The sequence below is a fragment of the Salminus brasiliensis genome, chromosome 17 (assembly GCF_030463535.1).
Source record: "Salminus brasiliensis chromosome 17, fSalBra1.hap2, whole genome shotgun sequence".
Classification (NCBI taxonomy): domain Eukaryota; kingdom Metazoa; phylum Chordata; class Actinopteri; order Characiformes; family Bryconidae; genus Salminus; species Salminus brasiliensis.
Genome location: NC_132894.1, coordinates 30,504,691 through 30,531,075, shown reverse-complemented (window position 1 = coordinate 30,531,075; position 26,385 = coordinate 30,504,691). Strand labels below are relative to the sequence as shown.

General features: G+C 42.0%; 3 protein-coding genes across 6 annotated transcripts; 1 reads left to right on the top strand and 2 right to left on the bottom strand.

Annotated features, from left to right (window-relative positions):
- Positions 1–770: 770 nt before the first annotated feature.
- jph3a (junctophilin 3a) lies at positions 771–10,754 on the bottom strand. Its single transcript, XM_072660094.1, has 5 exons — positions 9,198–10,754; positions 5,494–6,256; positions 5,083–5,207; positions 3,123–4,456; positions 771–2,434 (listed from the first exon to the last, which is right to left on the bottom strand). Exons 1-5 carry the CDS (start codon positions 9,577–9,579, stop codon positions 2,354–2,356), a joined length of 2,685 nt encoding a protein of 894 aa, XP_072516195.1. The 5' UTR covers positions 9,580–10,754; the 3' UTR covers positions 771–2,353.
- A 1,922-nt stretch (positions 10,755–12,676) lies between these two features.
- On the bottom strand, positions 12,677–20,490 carry LOC140538307 (26S proteasome non-ATPase regulatory subunit 13-like). Its single transcript, XM_072660784.1, has 13 exons — positions 20,246–20,490; positions 19,747–19,825; positions 19,597–19,631; positions 19,253–19,308; positions 18,368–18,411; positions 18,193–18,279; positions 17,084–17,255; positions 16,882–16,961; positions 16,636–16,761; positions 15,996–16,058; positions 15,813–15,893; positions 15,495–15,611; positions 12,677–15,072 (listed from the first exon to the last, which is right to left on the bottom strand). The coding sequence occupies exons 1-13, from the start codon at positions 20,344–20,346 to the stop codon at positions 14,977–14,979; spliced, it is 1,137 nt and encodes a 378-aa protein (XP_072516885.1). The 5' UTR covers positions 20,347–20,490; the 3' UTR covers positions 12,677–14,976.
- A 427-nt stretch (positions 20,491–20,917) lies between these two features.
- On the top strand, positions 20,918–26,177 carry sirt3 (sirtuin 3). 4 transcript variants are annotated; one of them, XM_072659966.1, is made up of 8 exons: positions 20,918–20,979; positions 21,393–21,447; positions 21,568–21,741; positions 22,848–23,080; positions 23,200–23,300; positions 23,441–23,602; positions 24,130–24,342; positions 25,722–26,177. In XM_072659966.1, exons 1-8 carry the CDS (start codon positions 20,934–20,936, stop codon positions 25,743–25,745), a joined length of 1,008 nt encoding a protein of 335 aa, XP_072516067.1. In that variant the 5' UTR covers positions 20,918–20,933; the 3' UTR covers positions 25,746–26,177. The 4 variants fall into 4 exon arrangements, with proteins under 4 accessions (XP_072516067.1, XP_072516066.1, XP_072516068.1 ...); XM_072659965.1 differs by having other exon boundaries at positions 20,924–21,168; XM_072659967.1 differs by lacking the exon at positions 20,918–20,979 and adding an exon at positions 21,080–21,168 and having other exon boundaries at positions 21,393–21,424.
- The last annotated feature ends 208 nt before the right edge of the window (positions 26,178–26,385 follow it).

The following is a 26,385-nucleotide window of genomic DNA, read 5'->3' as shown; positions in this document are numbered from 1 at the left end:
CTTCCTCGAGGAAAGGTTTGGAAATGGTTAAGTCATTGATGAATGTACCTCCGCGACTGCAGTTCTGAGCCCTTAATTAGGAAGACGTGTACTCCTACTCATCCATGCGGTTATATGGTCAGCTAATCGTGTGGAAGCACTGCAGTGCATTAAAATCAGCATCCCGAAAAGCAGAAGATCAGTCAAGAACAGAAAGCTGAGGCTGCAGTCAGATGGCAGTGGCAGAATTTGGTCTCACAACATGAATCCATGGACCCACCATGTGCCATGTGTCAACAGTACAGGCTGGTGGAGGTGGTGAAGTGGGTGTAATGGTGTTGGAAATGTTAATATACCTGTTAATAACAGCCTATTTGAGCAGCGTTGTTGACTACGAGCATCCCTTCATGGCCACGGTTTACCCTCTAGCTTCTAACGGACACTTCCAGCATGACAATGCACCAAGTCGTCTAGACAATGCCACGGTCGTCTCAAACTGGTTTCATGACCATGGCCAAGTTCAGTGTTTTTCAGTGGCCTTCCCAGTCACCGCAATGGAAGAAGGGGTAGAACGGGAGTTTCGCAGCATGAAAGTGCTCTTGAAAAATCTGCAGGAACTGCGAGACGCAATCCTCTAGAATCAATGCCAGGAAAAAATGAAGCCCTAACCAGTATTAGTGTAGAGTTCCCCAAGTAACCCATCTGCTACCCCAGTTGTACCGGGACTTCATACTACATGTTCACGCATATTCCCATTTCTTCATTAAAGCACACAGACAACATCATAACCTCAAACATTTTATTAATTTTCCACATAACTTGGAAACAATCTCATAAATCATTGCGTAAGAAAGGGCATGCTTGGGCATGCAATGATTTCACAACATGATGATGTCACTGGATGAGTAGTATAAAATATACAGTAGCAGTTGATCATTCATTAATTTAGATGATTTTTCAGTCAGGTCCCACTGAGAAACATAAGCTGGCATTTTTTTATTTTTATTTTTTACACTGCTTTCAGTCCCTATTGTCACCTAAAGTTGCTGGACAGAGAGACAGGCAGAAGTTCACACAGAATAACAGCAGAAGAAAACAGGCCAACAAACATGCTGTAAAAATCTCCACAGGCTCAAGTGTTCTAAAGCCAACTTCTTCAGTTCAGACGTGGGTTGGGATAGACACAGAATGCTCCATGCCTCTTTATGTGTCGTCACCTATACGAAGCCTGCTTGCTGGGATGATTTTTTTTTTCTTCTCTCAATTAAAAAGGCACTCAGCATTATCAATGATATCTTGCAAACTGTTAAAAGAGACTAACTGTTCAGTAATATAGAATATATATTGAAAGCAGTGGTCAAAAGGTAACAGTCTCAAACTTTACAGAGCATGAGCCAGAATACTCAACCACTGATGCACCTCTGTTGTGGTTCATGTCATATAGCAAGTAATAATGGTGTGTTTTACAGGAAATAAAGGAACAACTTATTTTCTTTAGTAGCGATTCAGCATAGTAGTGTATAGCCAGTGAAGGTGTGTTTAACGTGAAGTAAATCAAACAAAGCGACCGACTGAGTTGTGCTGACATTCAGTGAAGATGCTGAAGGGGTTCGTATGGGTGAAGGAAGAACGCTGCAGGCTTACCCCGTTTGCTATATGTGTGTGTGTGTGTGTGTGTTTAGATTTGAATGCAAACATATCATGATGAAGCCCTTTAAAATAGCTCTTACCTCAGACTTACACGCACGAGTACGCAATATCTGGGTATGGAGATGCATGAACGTATGAGCAGTTGCAGCGGTCCTATAGGGCTGTACCCTGGGATATTAGTGGGGTGTGTGTGTGTGGTCTCGGACTGGCTAGTTACATATCAGTGCCTTCTTAAGCACTTCACCACCTCACATGCGCTACAACATCTTTTGTACATAAAACCACAAGACCGTCTCACTAAACTACACAGTCTTACTGCTCAGGAAAGAAACCGGGCCTGATGTGCCGTCAAAAAGAAAGGAACCACTTTGTAAAGAAAATTGAGCTGAAAGGTATGAAAAATGATATCAGGCAATACTGTATCTTCGAAACCTAAATGTGTGCAATATTCGTAGTCCTAAAGAATACCGTGGATTGGCCTTTATTATGGATAAGGAAAACGTAAGCAAATATACCTAATAATGGATAATCATGGAAATATATCATTAATGGAACCACAACATAAACTTACAATTTACAATGGACCTGTCCAACGTCCATGGACTCGACTAATGTAAATTCTGGGTTCCTTACATAAAGAAGTGGTGCTAAGTGTGCATCATGTGCATATCTTACTTTCTGATAATAGTAAGTGCTGTTATTAACATTCTCTAGGCCATTATGTTTAAATAAAGAAATGAATGAACAAAATGGCTACACCAATGTTGAGTAAAATCACCATGACCACCAGGATAGAGCTGGAGCCCTGCAGGACGAAACAGGAAAAGAAATGTGGAATTAGTTTTGGCTTGAAATTAACATCACGTGAATAACCATCAGTGCTTCAGGAGCTTAGGGCGTTTTCACACTTGTCTCGGCTACACAGATTCGCTCCCAGCACCGCTTCTGGGCTTGTTTTGGGGGAGGGGCTCATTGTCATTGGTTAGCTGCATTTGCATGGATTGACTGCACTATTTCTAACGTCACTTTTTTGCACGCATTTTTGCAAAATGGAAGGGCCTAGGTTCATCCGTTTATTCATTTTCATCATTTTCCTTGGATGCAAACACTCCAAGAACAGCCGAGACCAGTGCTTTCTGGAGCCACAGCATTTTACCATGCAGGAACACCTGCAAACATGGAGCCATTCTCGTAGGAGAAAGTTTTTAACCATGTGATAAGTTGACGTGAAAAAATGAACCAATCACGCAACCGCACACATGGTGCTTGCACACCACTAGAAGTGAACCCCATGGAACCAAGGATTTCAGGAGGTCCAGAGATTGGTGCTCTGGACTGCTCCCGAGCTCGAAAACAGCTTTCACAGTTGACCAAACCTACTAAACTTCCGGAGCAAGTGAACCCAGGGCCGGAAAAAAGCTCTAGTGTGAAAATGCCCTTAAACTAAACATTATCCTTAGGAGAAACTCAGTCCCTCTTGGGCGTTTACTTACTGAGTTGGTTTTGATCAGGTTCAGATGCTCTCCGTCATGTTCCAGTGTGATTGGAGAGGATGTTAAAGGGGGAGACAGGGTGACATCTCTGTGCAACGGCCATTCCTCCAGGTCCACCCCGACATTCAGGCTGTCCAGCATCTGCACAGAGTCCATGGACCCTTCCCTGGCTGTGAGGCTCCACTCTTTACCTTCGTGGTTGCGCTGACGCAGTCTCTGCGAATTGTGCCCTTGGAGGCTCGGACAATCTGTGCCTGAGCCAAAGTGCTGCTGGGAGATGGAGTCTATAGGCTGGAACCTCATTTCCACCCGATAGTCGTCCAGCTTTTCTTCCTCTTTCTCTGGCAGCTGTGAGTGGCAGGGGATCCACTGGGAAGAGTTCTCGACAGTCCATCCCAGAGAGGAGCTATTGGCTCCACGCTCTGGTGGCTGGTAGTCATTCAAGCTAGGTTCACCAACTGTGTGGTTGGTAAAGGCCTGGCTTGGTTTGTGATTGGAGTGGACATGCTCATGTGGTTTGCGATAGGAAGACACATGCTCTCGAGGGTTGTAATGGGAGGATATGTGGTCTTGGGGTTTTGCATGTGTGGAGATATACTCCTTTGGTTTGTGATTGGAGGACGAATGCTCGTGGGTTTTGTGATTGGACAGGTTATGACCCAAGGCCTTGTGATTGGAATATGTGTGGACTTGGGGTTTGAGCTTGGAAGATTTGTGGTCCACAGAGTTGTGACTGGGTGGAATATGCTCCCATTCTCTATAATTGGAGATTGCATATTCCCTGGACTTGTGGTTGGAGGATGCATGCTTCCAGGGCTTTTGATTGGAGGACAGGTGATCCCACACTTTATCTGAGGAGACATGCTCAATGGACTTGTGATTGGAAGAGCCGTTCTCCCAGGTATGATGAGTCGAGTGTTGAGAATTTTGCTCATGTCCATTAATGTGACCAATCTCCTCCTCCAGTAGGGACGGGGTGGTGGAGCGGCTGCTGTCGCCTTTGCTGCCCCTACGGTTTGGATACATGTCGGCAGTCCAACTGTTGGCTCCACCTCTTCCATTGTCCATGCCTCTTCCTTCCACCAGAACCTGAATCTCGGCCCCTCCCTGTTCGTCCACAGCACTCTGGCGCATGAAGCAGGCGCTCCTGGCACGGTGCGATGGTGGGGTACAGGGAGGTGAGGAGGGGCTGCTCAAGACCGGGCTGAGGTCTGGGGTCTGGGCTGGGGGAGTTGTGTCTGGCGTGCAGAGCTCAGGGCTGTCCGTCCCAGTGGAAATCACTTCCATGTCTTTCTCTTTTCTGTCTTGACGCTTTGGTCTCTGGCACTCCAGTCCTGGGGGATGGTAAGGATTACATGTTAGCCCTTTTGAATGAATCACGGTCCTGGAGAATCTCCCTGCCCTGCACAGTTTAGTATTCTGCACACCTAGTTAAGCATAAAAAAGCTTGTAAATGAGCTGAATTAGGATTGTTGGGGTAGGGAAGTCTTTAAAATGTGTTGAGCAGAATTCAGAATCCCTGTTTATTTGTCAAATTGGTCCCCTATTTCTTCTCTAATTTGGTACTGCCAATAACTCACCTGTTTGTAACTCCCCCTAGCAGTAGCAATATTCACAATTTCAGGAGGGTTAAGGCTTAACATGTCTCCTCTGACACATGCAAAGCCAGCCACGGCGTCTTTTCGAGCTGACGCCGATGCAGCATCACCCTAGCTCCACCGCACCTGTGCCGGCCAACATCACCGTAGAGTGATGTGGAGAGAGCGCACCATCTACCTACCCGAAAAGAACATTGCCAATTGTGCTTCTTTAGACTCCGGCTGCTGATGGCAAAGCGGCATAGCTTGGGATTTGAACTGACGACCCCCAGGCCATAGTGGCATGGTGGCGCTTAAATAACTTTAACACTGTCTTGAAGAATGATTACATGTTTTCAGGGAGGAACCTTTTTTAGACTGACCATTTCCATAATGATGGAAGGAAGGGGAGAGTTCTTTGGCAATAATCCGGGCCAGACGACACTCCTCCATGGCCCTCTGTGCAACTCCCTCAGCAGCCTCGGCTTTTCCTCGGGCATGGCTCGTCCTGCAGCAGATGGCATTAAGAAGACCATTTTCCATATAACATAAATTGAATGTAACTCTATTGAATGTAACTAACAAATCCAAGCATTGAACATACAACTGGTTTGCTGTTACTCTTAAAAATGAAGGCTCCTGGGCGGTTCTTTAAATTTTAAAAAGGTTCCTCACACACGCCTTAAAGATTCTTCAAGGAACCAAAAATATTTGTTCTGTTACGTTTATCCAAGGAACCCTTTTGGCACATCATGGTCTTTTTGAAAGTGACAGGGAGGTGCAGAGGTGCCTACCTTGACAGTGCAATCTCCGCCTTCTGTTTAGCGATTTCCGCAGCCTTCTCGGCAGCCTCAACAGCACGGTCCACCTTCTCCCGGATTTTGCTGGTGCGCAGTGGTATTAGGTTCTTTCTCTTGCCACTCACCAGAACATTCTGCTTGTACTTGCCTTCCTCCTTGGTCCCATCAGGGAAGGTGGTGCAGCCATAACCGTGCCGCTTGTTCCCAAACCACTCACCCTCGTAGCGCAGGCCATCTGAGCGATGGCTGATACCCCAACCTGTTCGCATGTCATTCCTCCATTCCCCCACGTATGTCTCGGTGACAGTGGCATCCACGCTTCCTCCCATCTCCACCTCGCCCAGGCTGACGTTGGAGTTGATGTCCGACGCGGCTGAGCTGACCGTGCTCATGCCAGCCTCACTGCAGAAGGAGCTCTGCTTGCTTAGCTGGCTGGCCAGGGAGCTCTTGGACTCGGACCGCCGCAACTTCAGGCCACTCAGGATGGACTGCCGGAAGCGCCCTTTCCTTTTTCGCTGCCTGTCTGCATCACTTTGAGCGCAAAGCACGAAACCTCCACGGCCCACCGGGCTCCCAGCCACCCCACTCACAGCAGAACCATCGTCAAGTGTTGGGGCTCCCTCGCTATGTTCAGACCGCAGAGAGTTTATGGAAGTGCGCAGAGGGGAAAAGATGACGGCGGCCATGCCATAAGGCACACTCTGCCGCACCCCATAGCCATGACGCATGCCACTCAGCCACTGTCCCTGGTATGTACCTTGCGGAGAGACAAAATCGAGTTAATCAAACAGTGCAACAAGAGAGTCATTTCTATGTCATTTCTACATTTTCCACTTCCTTGAACTCATCTCTTCTACACTGACAGTCAAAAAGGAATTGCTCAGATGCACATGCCATACCCTGATGTTCAGCAGTTGCGCTGGATGGATGGAAGAATCTGTCTCGTCATTTTTGGTGGATAAGTACAAACAATTACTTGATGCCAACAAGACAATTTGAGATCACACTGCTTATCAAGTGATGGAGTGGGTTGAGGAGTGAGGAAGCCATGGAGAACCTGTGGTACAGTGCTGAGAAGTGTGGAACTCTGCCTGTATGCGTCAATGTACATCATCCAACACACGCTTCAACACATAGATGAGACAAGCTTTAAAACTGATGAGAAAAGCTCACATGGTTCAGGCATTTCAGTCTGCTGTACATAGTTTGGAATAAAAGCATTCGATTCCGGTATGTTTGGTTCTCAAACATGTGTAATACAATTACTTGCTAGAAGAACCATCATAGACCAGCATTTTGAAAACTGGTATGCTGGGTGACCCACTAAACCAGCTCCAGACTAGCACAATACCAGAATATACTGGTTTAAACTGGTTTTCTTATTTTAATTAGCTGCCCTATATGGAACTCTGACATATGGCAATATATACAACATATGGAACTCCCTTATAACCAACATACATTTGCCAGGTCCCCTTTGTGCCGTCACAACAGATCTGACCATTTGAGGCATGGACTCCACAAGACCTCTGAAAGCATCTGATGGTATCTGGCACCAAGGCTAACGTTAACAGCAGATACTGTAAGTCCTGTAAGTTGTGAGGTGGAGCCTCCATGGATCACATCAATTAGATGCCCATGACCCTGCCATGAGTTTACCGGTTGTCCTTTCTTGAAGCACCTTTGGTAGGTACTGACCTACCTACTGCATACCAGGATCACTTCACAAGACCTGAAGATGCTCTGACCCAGTCGTCTAGACCTCACGTTTTGTGGAAGTGGCTCAGATTGCCAATCAACCCTTAACAAATGCCACTGTGGAGGAAGATAATCAATGTTTTTTACATCACATGTCAGTAGTACTAATGTTATGGCTGATCAGTGCATTTTAACATATATATATTTCAACAATATATGTTAAATTAAGAAATTATATTGTATATAATATATATTGTATTTCCCATACATGTACTATTATTGATATTACTCACACGTTTAAGTACATGCACGTATTTACCTACCACTCAATAATATATGCATGAACAAAATATATATGTTCCATAAATCATGCATATGTGTCCAGTATATGATACTTATATACATATGATACACTATATATGTAATAGTAAAGTTTACACATAATTTAAAAGTAATGTCCAAGCCATAATGATATGTATATATGTACATATGGCTGGTTACTAAAAATAAATATGTCTTTAAATATGTTCTTAATCTAAGCCTCACACTTGTCATACACTATAAGAGTAGAAGGTGGGCATCTAAACTTAGTAATTAGTATAAATAGTTGAATTGCAAGAATTAAATTAATGTGTAAATTAGGACTAAAAGTGGAGAATATTCTTAAATATGCCTTTAAAGGTTGGAAGATATTTGAGAGTGTTTTATTTATTGTTGGGTATAAAAATACCATGAAAGTCTTAGTGTTAAGTTTTCTTGGTAGGAAATCTTTTGTGAATCCGGTTCATTAAAAAAAAAAACCTGCAGAAATTGATTTGCAGATCTACAGGCCTGTAAACATGTCTCATAGCAAAAGCTGTGAAAATGATTTAAGGCTAAATTACGAACCGTAGGAATCGATGGCATGTATTTCTACGTATTGATTTAGTTTCGACTCTTTCTTTCTGGCTCTCCATCCGTCACCAGTCGATAAATCAGCTCTGAGAGCCTCCCAACGACACGACGCTCCTTATGAAACAAAGACAGTCCCCTGTTAACTGAGCGACGGAGAAGCACTGCTGTCCAGGGTGCTGAAGAGACTGAACAACAACACGCGATAGCATCGTGTTTAAACGACACTGAGGAAACACTGGGTCGATAATGCATGAGATTCCAGTCGAGATTCATTCAGCCAGGCCATTTTTTTTATATGCCCACTAGTGCCCTAATGTAACCCAGGCTGTAGTACTCGGATTATGGGTTTGACGTCTTAATAGACAGACAGACAGAAGTTGTGGCAAATCACACACACACACGCACACACACATATATACAAAAACAGTGACATCCAATCAGGTCTGAGAACACAAAAGTCTCTGGTGACACAATGACCCGCTGTCTTTGGGTTTCCATGGCGATTTACTGTACAGAGGCGTGTGTGGGGTAGATGGAGATATGGGCTGAGATGGTGGAGTGGTGATGGCAGTGCTTTTAATCTTCTCAAGCAACAACTATGAGAGCATTATTACTGTTGTGTGTGTGTGTGTGTGTGTGTAAACAGGGTCAGTGTAATTGTATAGGCTGCAATAAAAGAGAAAGGTAAAGCAAATGCAGTGAGTGTGTAGGATAACAGTTCAGACTGCAGTGTTACATAATTTCCGAGAGCTCTTTTTACTACCTTACTACACACAGACCTCTTATAGACCTACATACCGTGTGGAATAATCCACTTCAACATTACCAAATACACACACACACACACACACATACACACACACACACCAATTATAGGCCTACACTCCATGTTAAATAATCAACTGACTGACTGATTGACTGCTGGCCTAGTCCTACTTAGATTAGTGCAGTTAGACATGTCAAAAATTCCCAGGGCAGAAGAAAAATTCCTTACAAAATGAGCCCAGGGCTTTGTGTAGGAACGTTGAGGTACATTCCCATATCCCCTCATCTCCAGTCAATGAAAAGGAATTGTGCAGCACAGCTGACAAACAATGTTGACTTACCCCCATCAGAGTAGGTCTCAGACCCATATCCATCCTGCAGGCCATTGCTCCAGGTGCCCTCGTACCGCGCCCCACTACCGGTGCTCTCCAGCCGCCCGTAGCGGCCCTTGAACCCTTGCGTCCACTCCCCCTTGTACTCCCACCTGCCTTTGGTCTCCACGCCGATCCCGTGCCTCTTGCCCTGCGCCCACGTCCCCTGGTAACTGTTCCCGCTGGGCCAGGTGTACACTCCGAGAACCTCGAATCCATGGCTCCAGGCCCCTGCATATTCCCCCTGGCCCTGGGGACCTGTGCAGACCCCTCGGCCATGGGCCTTGCCCTGTTCCCACCCTCCACAGTACGACCCCCCATCATCAAAGTCAAACCTGCCTCCAGTGGACATGCATGAAACAGGTTTTGGCAAATCCCAGAATGTCAAGGAAGGTAAGGAAGACTGTGATTAATGATACAGGCAAATGTTGAAGCAACTGTTGTTGATGTTGTGGAGTTTTTTTTATATCTCCGGCTCTCAGGTTTAGTTTGTCGGAGTAAAGGAGAAGAAAGTTAAAGCAGTTTTACCACCTCCTATCTTTCAGCTGTAGCTTGTCGGTGTGCTAAGAAGAAGAGAGCAAAAAGGCCCATTACAGGACAGGGATGGTACCTCCCAGCCTGTAGGTTTAGCTTGTCGGTGAGATTCTACAGGGGGGAAAAAAGACCTGTTAGAAAATGCTCAAGCCACGCAACCTTCCAGACATGAAGTATCTCTTCACCGTAACAAGAAAGACCAATAGAGTCGAACAAAATAGGCGAAAAGGCCAAACTTGTCAAGTTCTCATCCCAGTGCTAGAGCTCCTCTGTGTCTGCGCTGGGCCTGGAGTAATGGACGCCTTTATTATGCCTGCTTCTTCCCATGGGCATGCAGATGGTGTACTTCTCCTTCGCTCTCTGCACGGCGGCCCAGCTGCCCATACGCTCACATCGGCGCTCTGTTTTCCTCTACGTGAAGATCAGGATGCAAACAAGGCCTGTTATTTTTTTTTTTTGCTCTCCCACAGATCCACACAGCAGCATTGATACGCTCAATCAGACATTACATCGCTGTCTCCCCCCCCACCAATGTGCCGCACCGGCACACAAAAATGGATGGAGAGGAACAGTGGACCATCAGGAGCGTAAAACCGTGGAAGAGATCTAGGCCTCCCCTCTAGATCCTGCTCTAAATACAAAAATGCAGCATTTCTCCAGTCATGCACCTAATCAGACCTATCTGGCACAGCGTTTCTACCATTGCTCCTGCTCCTGCCTCTCTCTCGCTCTCGCTCTCTCTCTCCCTCTCTCTCCCTGTTCCCTTTCCGTGCTCCTGCTGTGATGTAGAGGTGAAGCTCCTTCCCTGGAAGACTGGTAAAAAAAAAAGATACAAAAAACAGGAATAATCCAAACGATCCTGCTCCTTCCCCACCCTCCTCTTCTTTAGGCTTCAAATTCAGCGTCCAAAGAAATTGATCTTATAGGGTCTTAAGCCATATGATGCTCAGAATGTGCTCATTACTGGACTGTTCCACCCCAGCCAGTACCCCTCCCCCACCTCATGCTCCTCTTGTCCTTGTTCTTAAAGGGATAGAGGCTGAGAAAACAGCCAGCATCTACACCAGTGGCGTAACTAGGCTCGTGTGGAGCCCTGTGCCACAAAAATGTAATTTTGATTAATAAAAAAATATATAACAGTTACAGATAATGACTTGCTTGGTACTCACCATTGCTATGATGATACGGTAATGTAGGCTAATGGTTGGAGGATGCTGGTTTTTATAGCTACCCGTGAGTCACTGGTAATTGTGTAACTAGGGATGTTACAGCACTGTGTTTCCACACCCCTAGACTCCAGTTCAGTCTTAGAAGTTCTCACCATCCAAGTCATCCCAAACATGTTCAATGATGTTGAGGTCTGGACCTGAGCACTGATTACCAAGCAGGATCTATAGAACACACACAGATGACATATAATTTATCCATTGATTGAAATCAATCTGAAATCAATCAAACTAATGGTAAAACCATTACTAATCCTAAATAGTTACCTTCTGTCTTACGTCCCCAATCGTAAAATAGAAGCAACAGAAGCAAATGAGCACTTTCATATGGACACATGTACACCTACTCAGTCCTGCAGTTATCTAACAAGCCAATCATGTGGCAGCAGTGCAGTGCAGTGCATAACATCATGCAGATAAGAGCTAGCAGCTTCAGTTAATGGTCACATCAACCATCAGCATGTGGTAAAAATGTGATCTCAGTGATTGAGTCACAACGTAGCGACACAGTTCAGAAATGACAGTTTGGAAAGTTCTCATAGTTGGACGTGTTCGCACTCTCCCTTGGAGAAGGCTTTGAGTTCTGAGATGTTCTTGGGGAGTCTTGCATGAACATCTAGTTTAAGGTCAAGCACAAGATTGCTGATAACACTGGCTGCTAAACAACCCCAAACATGATCACAGTTGGCAAGGTGTTCTTTTCACAAACTGCAGTTCCGCCTACATTGTGTCCAAATACATCTATTTTGACTTAATCAGTCCACAACACTTTTCCAAAACTCACCTGGCTTCTTCAGATGTTCTGTAATGTACCTTAAAAGTGTGTGCTGTAATAGTCATTGACAGATGGTCTGGTTTGAGTTTTTGTAGTAATGGTGTAATTAATAAAATGCAACCAGTGAGCAGCGGTTCTACAGGTGGAAATGCCTTATTGATAAGAGAGCTTAAAAGAAAATGACCAGACTGGTTGGAGCTGACAGAAAGGCTACTGTACCTCAGATAACCACTCTGAACAGCTGTGGGGAAAACCAGGGTTCCACTTCCACTTCTGTCAGCCAAGAACAGAAAGCTGAGGCTGCAGTGGGAGGGGGATCACCAAAACATGAAGTTAAAGTTGAAGACTGGAACAACGTTACCTGGTCTGATGAATCTATGAATCTTATTTTTACTGCAGATGGTAGGATGGTAGGAGAATTGGACACCAACACCATGAATTAATGGAGCCTATCTGACTTGTGTGAACTGTGTCTTCTAACATATACCTCCAGCATAATAATGCACCATATTCTCCAAGCAGACGTCATCTCTAACCAGTTTCATGAACATGACAGTTGGTTTAGAGTTCTTCAGAGGATTTCTCAGTCACTGGTTCTTATAGGAGTCTTATAGGACACCTTTGGGATGTGGTAGTTTGTAATGTGTACACTTACCACACTATTTGATGGCAAACTGACAGTAATCAAAAAATACAACAAACATACTTTTAATATTTAATACTGTAAACACTTTGACAATCTTGAATGTTGGAGTTTAAATATTAATAAATACATGCTTTATGGCTTGGACTAGAGGTCACTGGGTCAAGCTCAACCAACAAGCAGGCCTTCTAAGGTAAATTATTGAAGTAGCCATATTCAGCTCTATTGTAAAGGCATCTCCACATTGTTTTCAGCAACCACAACACAAAAATTATGATAATAGTGAGTTATTTTATTGTACAGAAGTCAAATAACTACTACCTCCACAGAAATATCGTCTTGTATCAAGTGAGACACAGTGTAAGACTGAGTACAGCGATAAATCCACAAAGTTAGCTATATAGCTAGCTAGCATACTCGAGGCACACAACTGCAGGTCTTACGATTTTAGCAAACGGCTCTGTTTTTAGCAAATGCTGATATATTTGAAGTGTATTTCATGTTGCGTGTGGACTATGTCAAAACAAATACTTAAGGAGGCAGTTAGTCCCCTATCAGCAGCCACCCCCAACATCTGCTTATTGCACATTTCCGCTCTCTCTCTTTGCCAGTCGCTTGGATGAAATTCAGAAAACGTAAGCTCCTAAAACAATACTTAAACATCGCTACAATGTTGTAGTCTTGCACATCTAGGGCAGAAATGCACAATACGTAAATGTGTCCGATAATGGCAACGGCCTGCTAAGTGAGGACCAAGGCACATTATACACACCCTCTTCGATGTAAAATTTGACCAGACATGCCTTCATCACATTCACTTCGTTACATTTATGAATTCTTGCTACGTTTTATTTATATGGCTCTCAGCTTTTATTTTCATCTGCCATCTATAACTGTAGTAACTGCTGCTGCGGCTATAGCAAGAACTAGCTTGAGCTAGCCAGCTAAAAATTTAAACAACAACCCATTACACACCAGTTCTCTACCTGCACTTACAGATACACACCTGCTGAATTAGCGTAGCTAGCCAGATTAGCTGGTGTGACATGCTTAGCTGAAAAATAGCAGAAAAAGCTGTTGTAAACTATGGTTCGCTTTGTAGCTGTGCCCACATTTTTAATACAGTACACATTTCAACAGTCAGAAAGTCATGTAGAGCTCTTCTCCCATACATCAGCACACAGCAGAAATCATTTCAATACAGTATATCAGAGTACATAGGGCAAAAAATATAGAATTCAGTGTATTCATATTTTCATAACGCACCAACAGCTCATTTCTTTTTTTTTTCTCCTCCAAACCAAATACGAACTCATTTAAATTAATGAATAATTAACAACAACAAAAAAAAGTACAAATCAATCCACTGGTTTTGGTAGCTTAAAGGCAGCGCATTAATCCATAGTTGTATATGAATGCGGCTTTGGACCCTTTTACTCGGTTTCTGCGAAATTTTTCTACTACATAATTCATAGCGATATCAAGCAAGACAGATATAGTAATATATGGTGTTGGAACAGCATCTTATCTCGATCCTCACCTCAGCCAGTCTACAAGAATATCCCTAATATCAGCTAGTTCAGCTAAATCCAGCTTGATAGGACATGCCTCATAAGATATAGTTAACAATGTACCAATAAACCTTTGTATGGGTGTTCTTTTGGTTGTTGAAAGTCAAGGGAGAACTTGACTTCAGTCAGTACTGGGAGGGTGAAGGCCAACAAGTGCTTCCTCCCAAGAACACGAGGGTCCACCATATCTTTTCAAACTGCTGCTAATGCAGCTTTACTGGTCAGCTGAACACACTTGGAGGAGAACACTAACTGCCAGTTCTGTTACAGCTGCCCGAGCTAGCTAGCATCATTCTCAGTGAAGGGGACAGAGTGAGGGCCATCCTACCCACCCAGAAACAGTAAGCACAATTATGCTCTCTGTGACTTGTGGCCACCATAGGTGGACGTAGCACAGCTGGTGATCGAACCACTCTCCAAATGATATGGCCAGCCATTAACTGTTTCGCCACTTGGGAATGGACCAATAGAAATGACCCAAATTTCTAACTATTACTACTATATAGTGTTTACTATTTAGTGAACTGACTGTAAGAGTGGCCGTCAGTAGCTGAACAACTGAACCACACTAGAACACAGATGGCAGTATTTCTACGGCCAGCTAAAGTTGTGTCATCATAGTGAGGACATACTGAGTGAAAAGGCATTCTTTGAGATTAGCCACGCTGCCCAAGGCATCTTAACAATACGGAATTGTAGGTATTTTATCGAGAAATAGAACTATACTCCCATCCCTAATCAAGACAAAATAAATACATAAATACAAAGAGACACGTTTTATATTATATTCAAGCAACTCAATAGATTTGTAATTTACACAGAGAGAACAAAGAGCACAGATCTCACATAAACCTGGCATTAATACAAAAACACAGGGAAATTTCACAATGCAAATATAGACAGTAAATGTCAAATGAAATATCAGTTTCGAAAGCCAAACAGAGATTGCAAAAAAAGGAATGGTGTTGGGGGAGGGTGGAGGGGCTCAGATGCTGCAATATTAAGTGAGGATGTCCTGGGCTTGCAGCTCCACTAACACTGCCATTTTCTTCACATCTTTACACCACAGCTCCAGTCGATCGTTCATGCCCTTAATCTGAGCAAAACAAACCCATACATTATTCTTTCAAAACAATGGACAGATTAATAGTGGCAAAATTATGGGTGGATGTATCAAAATGCACTAATCTGAATAGTGTTATTTATATGTCTTAAATTTACAACCCAGTTTACAGATTAGTAAGGGTGTTAAAATGTATCAGTGCATTGCGATGACTATAAAACAAGATTAAATAATGCATGCTTTTTTAAACATTTTTTTTACTATTTTTAAACAGTTCATCCACCATGTTCGTCAATGCACTTCTGACCAAATTAAAATTGACCAAATACTAAAAAAATACAAAATGTTAAAGTCTATATTTAATGATATACTGAATCGTTTCCAAAAGGATTATAACTGAACTGAATCGAACATGTTCACCCAAACAGGATCAACGAAAAAGATTAACATTATACCTGGTGCAAATCCAGCACTCTGGGCTGAACCCAGGTCATCTGAACTGTCTGATCCACTTCATCGATGCTGCCTTTAATCAACCCGACGGAGAGGGCCTTCATCACAAGCAGCTCCACCTGAGCATGCAGTTAAAAAGGTATACCTCAAAAGCATGTAGGATTGTTGGAGACAGAACAAAACATGCTAACCAGTTACAAACAAGCACCCTGAAGCTGATGCTCAGCGTATACACCCAGCGGATACACTCTGATGAATGCTCTGCAGACAAATATTTCTCAGTGCTGTATTGAGCTGTTAGTAATGTTAGCACTAATCACCTCATTCACTTGGATTTGGGCACTCTGTGCTATTTCTTGAAATGTCAGCTGCCTGTTATTGGTGGGGCGTGTAAAAGTCATCTAGAAGGAAGAAAAATCAAATTAGGCACTTCATCATTTTGCAGACTGAGTATATCAAAACAGAGATTCAGGACGAAAAGATGTAAAAACACTGATCATCACCTCCATCACACACAGAAGCTGTATCTTCTGCATAAGCTTGGGTTCATGGGCAGCGAGATCTGGCTGTAATGCATAGAAAAACAAATCCATGATCTATTTCTGTTCCATTATCCATTACTGTTTTACAAAATACAGGACAAAGTACATAAAAAGGCATTGCCAAGAAAAAAATCAACTTCCCAGTCAGGGGTGGGGACGGGAACAGTGATCTCCTGATGACAGGGCCAGCTTAAAGCAACAGTATCCATCACTTTTACCTTAAAATAGCTTCAACTGCTTCATAATTGGCAATGCAGGCAGGACAATGCTCACGAGTCATATCTGTGCAAAATCCACCTCAGCCCACATGCTTCTTTCACTTTCAGTACCGGTTCTGTAGGTCTCAGGTTGTCAACAAATGCAAACGCCATTTCTTGACCAGGAGCAAGGAATACCAATTCTCACCTAATGCTGCTTTAAGATGGTTAGACAGCTGGGCCACTCAGGAGCCCACTTTTATGGCCTTATATTGGGATATTATATAGACCTGTGACATAATACAGACTACTGTCCATATTGTGCAGCTACTATTATAACCCTACTGTTAATATCTACTGTACATCTATCGAAAAGTCTTTGTTTTGAAGAAAGTGCAGCTTACCTGCTGGCCCCATGCTGATTTCAAAGCCTGGAACTTGCCGACATTGCCGCTGTTGAAGGCATACAGGGTATCTATAAGCCACTGCTTGTCTGTGTTTCTCAAAGACTCCAAAACAGGGTGCATCAGCTGACGAAGAAACAGAGACATTACAGCAGGCCATCATCTTGCACTAGTATAAGAAAGAAGCGGTGATAATGATCATCCTCTGTGGAATAGAGGGATGGTGAGAAGGCCCGTGAGACTTACTAGTTCTCCAAAATTGTAAACTCCCTCTCCCAGTAGTCCCGCAAGGCCCAGTGTAAATGCTCTCTCCTGTTTCTCTGTTTCTAACAACGGGAAAACAAAAGTATTCTCAACTACGTGGCCGGACTAGAGTACAGGATCAGAGGCAGAATAGAATGTGGGGTATGAAACAGAAGTGTTATGGAGAAATGATTGTATTACATACCAGACAAATCTTTCACCTCAACACAGCCGAGATAGCGGAGGGCATCCTTGTAGTACATCGCATGGTTGCCCACAAATCTGTAGTACTTGCTAGACAGATCATAAAAGCGGCCATGGACTGAGGTTATACCCGGCAAATTATTCAGCATCTCTTCAACCTCCTCTATCAATTTCTGTAATGCAGAGACATCACTGAATCAGTCACTAACTGGAAGAGGTATTAGCTACTTTATTCAGGTATTAGCTACTTTATTAAGAGTATTCAGCTACTTTAAATTGTACCTATTGCTGACCTGGACACCCACAGCTTGTCTAGTCCTTGTAGAAAAGTGCTGACAATAGAATAGGACTCTCTGGATAGATAAGTATGAACCTATTGGCACCATGCCGAATGCCAGGCGTGGGCTAGAGGGGTATAAAGCCCCCCAGGATTGAGCTGTAGAGCAGTGGAAGAGCTGTGTTCTCTGGAATGATGGATGGTTGAGAGGAGTTGGGGATTTGAAGATAAGGTGGGGTGGGGTGGTGATCATCCAACACTCTGACCTCACTAACGCCCTGGTCACTAAGTGCAATCAAATCTAGTTCCTGTTATACTGTTAAAATCTAGTATAAACAGTAGAGACAGTTACTCCAACAAAAGTAGGATAAACCTTTTATTACTTTTTTTGTTTTTTATAACCCTTGATTTCGGAAAAGGATATGAACAAGCAGGTGTCCCAATATTTTTGTCCATGTAGTGTATTAAGAGTGTACCCATATCTACAGAACAATTCAGTCACTGTGCTGTGCTGCCAAATCTGAACATCTCTACTGGTTGGCTTTAATATTTATATATCTCATGCATTAATGCACTAATTATTCATATTAATTATGAATTAATATTAACTAACATTTAAACCCCTGAAACAGTGAAAAGTTTCAAGCGCTTGCGGCAAATGCACCAAAACTCACTGTCCTCAAGAGGACCCCAGAATAGATCAGTAATGAAGTGGTATGCCTTTGCCCTGGACACCAACCCAAACCCATAGAGTACAAACTGCCTTCAGTATACTGTCCATGTTTGGATCGCTGTGGGCATGTCCTGTGATTGTGGCATTCATTACGATTTACCTTCGTAGCAGCGAGGTCATTGATCTCCAATTTCAGACTCCCGATGACAGTTTTGCATAAGATGACGGCCTCCTCGTTGCTCTTCACCTGTTTAAACAAGGTGATTTATGAACTATGAACGCATTCAGGACCCTTCAGTTCTGTAAGAGGTTCAAGACATCAGTCCGTGACCTACCTTTTCTTTAGTCTTCTCAAGGAAAGTGATTGCTTCTTTCGGGTCTGCAAGAGAACGAAGTGTATGAGGACCCAATTATGTCAATGCTACAATTATCTAAAGAGTTGAATAATGGTGGGCAATATGAAACTATAGTTTACATATATAACAATATTTTGAGTAAAAAAAAGAATCAATATTTTTTTACACTAGAAGTATTACATCGAAAATAATTACTAAGCTCTTCAAAGCATATTTTCAGTTTTTAAATAAGTACCTTTATTGTCATTGTATTTATATACTTGCAAAGGACAATGATATTGTTCTCTTTGCATATCCCAACAAGTTCAGCCATGCAACGGCACCCCTGGGCCCTACAGTGGCAGCTTAGCGCATGCGGGTAATGATCCCACAACCTTGTGATCAATAACCCAACGCCCTAATCACTGAGCCACAGAGTCACCACTGCCCGACGTGAGCCAGAGGTCCTTCTTAAACGTACACCATGTACTACATTTGCTCCATTGCATGTTTATTCCAAGCTTTCTGATCCATCATCCCTGCGCTGGATGTGGTTGTACAGGCATAACATCAAGCAAAACAGGTCTTGGAGACGGAACTGTTTGTAATAGCTTATAGTTATAATTTCATAAGTGTGTTCATTTGTATATCATACATCCTTCTATTAAAAAAAGAATGAACTGCAATTCTTATTCTTAATACTCCTGAAAACCAAAGCTGATTGAATCAAATCTCGACTTTTACAGCAAAAACTAATGAAATCTGCAAGTATTGGCTAGTATTTCAAGGGTCAAAACCCAATCCTATAAGTTTTATGCAATAAAATAAATCAGAGAATTAAAAGGTAACAGTTTACACCTCTCTGGCGGTGCACCACACACTTACCTGTGATTTGTCTGATAACATAGAGAACAATTTCCACCAGGGAGAGGGGGTTGATTCTGAAAATATAGGCAGACTTTAAAGAAACCAAGAAAACACTTCATGTTTAAGGTGTTAGTTCATCTAATCAGTGAACGCTACAAGGCTAACAAAGCAACGATGGAAGTCTGGATCAGCCAAAATATTTTATATGAACATACATGTCTATTACATTAGGCTTGTATCTCCAGTGCACAACTGAAGAAGCCAACGTTGGACAGCAAACATGCTTTAAATGATTGACTGTTTGAGGAAAGGGCAAATTTGATTTCTTGACGAACCATTAATTTAAGAAATGTTCGGCCTACCTGTGCTCAAAGTCACTGAGAAAGTTTTCATAGAGCTGGATAGAAAAACAAGTCAGGTCTGAGTTAGACTTGCACATCATGTATGTGCCATGTGATAAGCTGTGGTTTTAAAACAAACAAACAAACAAACAAACAAACAAAGAAACTCACCTGTACAAGACTATCACCACTTTTAAAATAAGGGTCCTTTACAAACTCTGTCAGCTTCAGAGTCAGCTGATGCCACAATCTGAGAATTAAAAATAAAAATATATACCATTAATAACATTAAAATAGTTTACTCTGTACATATGAAAAGTCCCTAATAATAATAAAAATAATATATATTTTTTTTAATCGATTTTATTATTATATTATGTATTTATTATTTATTTATTTTACCTCGATACTTTAAATGTTGTGTAGTAAATATTTACACTATTGCTTTTAATTCTGGGGCTCTAGCTATATAAAAGAGCAATATAAAAGTCCTGTCTAAGAAAATTACAATAAACATTTTGCACACTTTGGTTGGCCTAAAATTAAAAAAAAATCCAGTAGTCTCCTGGTCAGCCAGATTTAAGGTAAACTAACTTCTCTATATTTAAGTTATTTAACCTAGGTTACTTGGCTCATGTTAGCCAGCTAGCAGCATGATGCCACAACTCACTTTTTGTTGTACAGCTCTTCAAGATCATGCCACTCAGCCGCCATCTCAGGAGTAGAGCTTTTGCTCTGCTGGAGAGACAGATATCCAGGCACGTCTTTCATCCTGAATGTGTCCTGTGTTGGTCACTACAGCGGGACAGAACTGATGAATGGACAAACCCGGCCACTTCTCCTCCTGAGCAGTGAATCTGCAATACAGTCGCTAAGTCCAGTAACTTCCTACACGGTGCCTGTGGCAAATATTCTAGAATAAAAGTCACGCTTCATCAGTTCAGCTCCCCCTAAAAGACAAAAGCACGGACGTCAAAAATAATCACAACATATTTTGTAATAATATATTGTAAAATACAGCATATATAATATATAATATATACAATAATAGTGCGTACTTAAACTCGATATTTCACTAATGCTTAAAAATGGCAGCCGCTGGATATAATACAGGCATCTACCTGAAGTATTAGAAAAACAGCGCAGCACAAAATAGAGAAATGTTATTCGTTGTTGCTGAACATATTAAAATGATTGTTTTACTTTATAAATATTTTTAAAAAAACGTTTAAACATTAATTATCATTAAAAAAAATACCTGGTTTAGCCTCTGTATCTTTTGCTTTGATGATTGTGATGCGCTTGTACGTGTATTACGGTAACGCATGGCTCGTCACTGAGTGAACTGCAACCCTGACATGGGAGCTCCTGTTTTTATTTATCTACACTGCTTCGTGAAATTGGGTGAATATATTTCTTGCAGAAATTTGGAGTTTTTAATACTCTGAATTTTCTATAAGATAATAGCAGTTAAATAGCAGTTAATTTGGTATCTTTAGTCGAATAACATGACGTCGCTGCGTATTTTATTGAGACGTTACTTTGCTGTAAATATCAAAAGTAACAGAGGGGTAACGATACTCCAGGGAGAAGGTAAAGTATGTAGCTAAGTCTTTATTTATTACTATTTATTTAATTACATTTAAATCACTAACTTCATCCAGACTAGCTTAGTGTTGTCTGTCAGGCTGACAAATATTTAATCTAGCTCATAATTCTTAATAAAACCTGATTTTTTTCACAGTGTCTAGTTTTGAATTTAATTTCTCAATATGTTTCTCTTGGGTCATGGTCTAAGATAACTAACCCCTTTGCAGGTCTTTCAAGGACATATGATATCAATCAGAAGGTCTGTGCACTTCCTCAGAAGCTGTGGGTACTTTCACTATGAGTTTTTTGGGCTTTCAGTTAATATAGTTTCCTCTGTTATTTTGTCTTGTATATATTTTTAAAAACGGTTGGTGTTTATTTATTTAATTATTTTATATATAGGAGACATTTTCATAAAGGCTGTGGAGACAGAGGACTTTTTGGTGGAGGCTCTGGCAGTGCCCAGCAGCTGACTTTGGAGGACGTTGCAAAAAGTATCAGAGAACAAGAGTACAAAAGAATAGTGGTGATGGCTGGAGCAGGAATCAGTACTCCGAGTGGAATACCAGATTTCAGGTGAGGAAATAAAGTTTAGGTGTCCCCCCCCCCCCCAGACCCGAATCAAAACCCACCATCCATCCCTCAGACCAATGTTCATAGAGGAACCCTCAGGGCCTTCTAGGCTGTCAGAGAATGCCTAGAGATCTATCTGAGCTAAAAATACATCGTTAAAATTAATACATTTTTATTCAAATCGTGCATGTATTTACACTCTGTAGGTACAGTTTGCACTTTCTACTATTATTTCCTACATAATGTTGCATGACAAGAAAATGTGGAATGCAGTGCACTTTTGTCAAATGATAATTAGTCATTATTATTATTAATAGTAATCAAAGAAATTGAATAAATCATGTTTTGGTTTATAATGGGGCCGATTTCATGAGGAAAAACATCACCCTACTATTCTGACTGCAAAAACAAGCCATGGTGTAACCAGGTTTCAGTCAGTTGTTAGAAATGGAAAACGCTGGCAACAGTAAGGTTTCCCCCGGACCTTCCTAGATTATTGTTGATTGCGGATCCAAGTATTTCTCATGAGATCAGCTACCGATCAACTACATTCAGTAAAAAGTCAAGCCAGTGTTTGAGTGTTTAGGAATTTTACAGGTCTGAGGTGGCAACCCTAGGTAACAATGTTGTACCGGGACTCTTTACTGAAAGAGTCACTGTAAAACTGCTACTAACAAGGTAAATTATACACTTACCGAGCACTTCATTAGGAACACCATATAATACTGGGGAGACTCAGTTTTTCAGGGCATGGATTCCACAAGATGTTGGAAAAATTGCTTTTCCGGTCCATGTTGACATGATTGCATCAGAACTGCAGATTTTTCTTGTGCACTTTCATGCTGCTGATCTCCTTTGCTGTTACATCCCAAAGGTGATCGTCAGTGTTTGTTTAGTGCTAATATAGTACTAGAATCCCATAGGGGTGCTTGCATATATATATATTGAAGTACCTGGCGCATATTTGATATATATATATATATATATATATATATATATATATATATATATATATATATATATATAGACAGACATACTGAAGACCCTTCTCTAATAGTAATAGTTGCCACTAAATATCACCTGCCAGTTCTTTCTATGTTTTTTAACAGGTCACCTGGAAGTGGGCTTTATGACAACCTCCAGCAGTACAACCTGCCCTATGCTGAGGCCATTTTCGAAATTAACTATTTTCACCACAACCCTAAGCCTTTCTTCGCCTTGGCAAAGGAGCTGTATCCTGGGAATTATCAGCCGAATCTGACGCACTACTTCATCCGGCTGCTTCACGACAAGGGTCAGCTACTCCGGATGTATACTCAGAATATTGATGGACTGGAGAGAAGTAAGTCTGTAATCTGCTACTTCAGACCTGGCGCAAATTTGATGACAACTGACGTATTTGACATACACAGAACTTGTTTCTACCCTTTTTCTAATTGCACTCGTGATCTGGTATTCAAGTGGCAGGAATCCCACCTAAGATGTTGGTGGAGGCACATGGGACATTCGCCACGGCCACCTGCACAGTCTGCCGCAGGGACTACAAAAGTGAAGAACTGCGTGTAAGTGTCTGTAGCTACACCTCAGAAAAGTGTGGTTATATGAAAAAACAGAAATTAGCCAGAGCTGAAGATGCTTATTTCCTGCTGAGTCATGATGTTTGAAGAGATCGAAGACTTATTATTTTCCCCCTTTTCCCCAGAATGATATAATGGCAGGAACGGTGCCTAATTGCCCTCACTGTAAAGGAGTAATTAAGCCTGACATTGTGTTCTTCGGCGAAGAGCTGCCTCAGCATTTTTTCCTATATCTCACAGACTTCCCAATGGCGGACTTGCTAATTGTAATGGGAACATCTTTAGAGGTAAGAGAAGCCTGTGCTATCACATGAAGTACGCTACACATTATTGTACATTGTGTAATTTGAACTGAATGTGAGATATGCAGTCTTTTTCATTGTTCCAGCTGAAGTTCCAGTTGAAATTCAGCAAATTGACACATTTGATTCTTTCATTTTGCTAAACAAGATAGCTAATGTAGCCAAGAAGTCGTGCTAGTATACATTATATATAGACACAAGTCAGGTTGTGTCCATGGGTTCAAGCTGTTGGTAGAAATACTCAAACCACCCTGTCTGACAAACTCAAAATCACTGAGATCACATCTTTGCCCGTTCTGATAAATAATATTACCTGAAGCTGCTGCCCCATATCAGCATGAATTTATGCACTGGATTACTGCTATAATTGCATGAATAGATATCAGGGATCAGTCTATGCATAAAGGGCCCAGAATCTACTAGCAGAAATGTTTAATAGTGACTTTCACCAACAGATGTCACTCTTCAGTCAGATCTTAATACTGATTTGTTTTCTGGCTGCTTGTCTGTAGGTGGAGCCCTTTGCCAGCTTGGCTGGAGCTGTACGAGGCTCTGTGTCCCGCCTTCTAATAAACCGTGATCTGGTGGGACCCTTCGCCTGTGGGTCTCCACGACACAATGACGTGGCAGAGCTGGGTGATGTAGTTAGTGGGGTAAAACGGCTGGCAGAAGCTTTGGGCTGGCTGCCTGAGCTGGAGGCCCTTATGTCTGCAGAGGAAGAGAAGGTTAGTGATGAGCCATATTAGGTAAACATATACAAGTGGTATGTATGTAGATGATGCTTATTTATTCAATATTTATCCTAATACAGTTTAACATATGCTTATTATTTATTACTCTTTAAGACCTATACTTCAGTAACCTCTACCTGTGATCAGAGGTTTACACACTCATTATGGGCATGGAAGTGACAGTAAGATTGAGCTTTTAGTAATTTCCTTGAACTGCTCTTTTTCTGGGGGGGGGAAAGAGCCACAACATACATCTTTAATATAAGAAAAAAGAATTTAGTGCATAGTGCAATTTGGAGGGGTTTCTGAAATCAACACAGGGTCAGAATTATACATACTGGTTCATACATACTGTACTCCCACATATAGATGATCAATTTAGTGGTGCTAAAAGTTCCAGCTTACCAAGACTACCTCAGAATTCCTCAGCATAACCTCAAACTCAATCAGCCAGACATTTGGAAGCTGGACATAATTGGGTGTTCCCCACCCCATTAAAGGTGGTTATGGAATGGATAGAGCAGGCTCACATTAAGTCCTGCCAATGGAAATGGTCAAATATCAAACCAGAAGTCTACCAAGGTGCTTGTTAAGGGACATTTAACCAAATATTAAGGTTGGGCTATATATATGTTTGCCGTTGTACATGTAATTTCAGTGCCTGTAAATGTCTGATCACAATGGTACGTTTTGTAGTTATGTGGGCACATACACATACACTGTATGGACAATAGTATTGAGACACCTGCTCATTCACTGTTTCTGCCTGATTTTGGACCATTACTGTGAGGAATAGATTGCATTTAGTGACAAGAGCGTTAGTGAGGACAGGATGTTGGATGATTCCCAACTCATCCCAGAAGTGTTGGATGGAGCACCATCCATCATTCCAGAGAACACAGTTCTTCCATTCCTCCACAGTTCAATGCTCGGGGTTCCTACACCTCTAGCCCACACCTGGCATTAGGCAGTATGGTGCCAGTAGGTTCATGCTTATCTGCTCCAGAGAGTCCTATTCTATTGGCAGTACTTCTCTACAGGGACTAGACAAGCTGTCTCTGTGCATTTGTACATCTGTGTCAGCAATGGGTGCAACTTAAAGTAGCGAAGTACATTCATCTGAAGGGGTGTCCACATATTTTTGGCCATATAGTGTATACTTGATATATAGTTATGTATAAAACTACAGAAAGTTCTCAGCTTCAAAATGGCAAGTAAACTGACTGACTGCGTAGGATTCTAGCCCTCAGTGTTCTGCAGGCTCAGGATGAATCCTTGCGAGAACATCCTCTTTGTTCTCACAGTCAAAAAAAGGGGGGGGGAATCAGAGGGTCACATCTGAGAGAATGCAGTGTTTTCCATTCCTTCTGCAGGCTTCAAAGACGAGAGAGGAATGACTGCTCGCACATGAGAGATGAGCTTCGTTTCTTGCATGCTCTGAGTCATTTGGCGCCCTACCCTGTGATGTTCGGGCTCAATCAAGGCAGGACTCAGCCACGGCACTCATGGCTCTGTAATGGGCAGTATGTAGCTGGCAGACTGCACTACACTCTGAGGAGTCTGATGGCCACAGCGCTTCCTGCATTAGTCTCCTGATTTTTTGGGGGGGTTTATTTATTTTATTTTTTTTACTGGTGTAGTGGTTGTATCCCCAGTCTCGACGTTGTTAAGGAATTTGTGGTTAATGCGTAAATAGCACAGTGGACAATCCATTTTCTCATATTGTAGTATGGGCATTCCTTGAAAGTTCTTGAAGTCTTGAAGGTGACATTGCACCATACACTTTCAGAGAACATACATAAATATTAAAAAGATTTGTTTACTTAAAATTATGTTTATGTTTTTCTTTCATCTGATTTATGTGTCTTTTAAAGAAAAAGAAGGTTCCCCTGTGGTTCCCCACAGGTTCTAGATGTTTCAGGAACAGGGTGGTGCACATTGTCAAACATAAAAGATGTATATTTTATGGATGTCCTGAGTGGATTGGAATCCGGGCCTATTTTGATCCCAATCCGGTTCCAATTCTGTATTTTAACC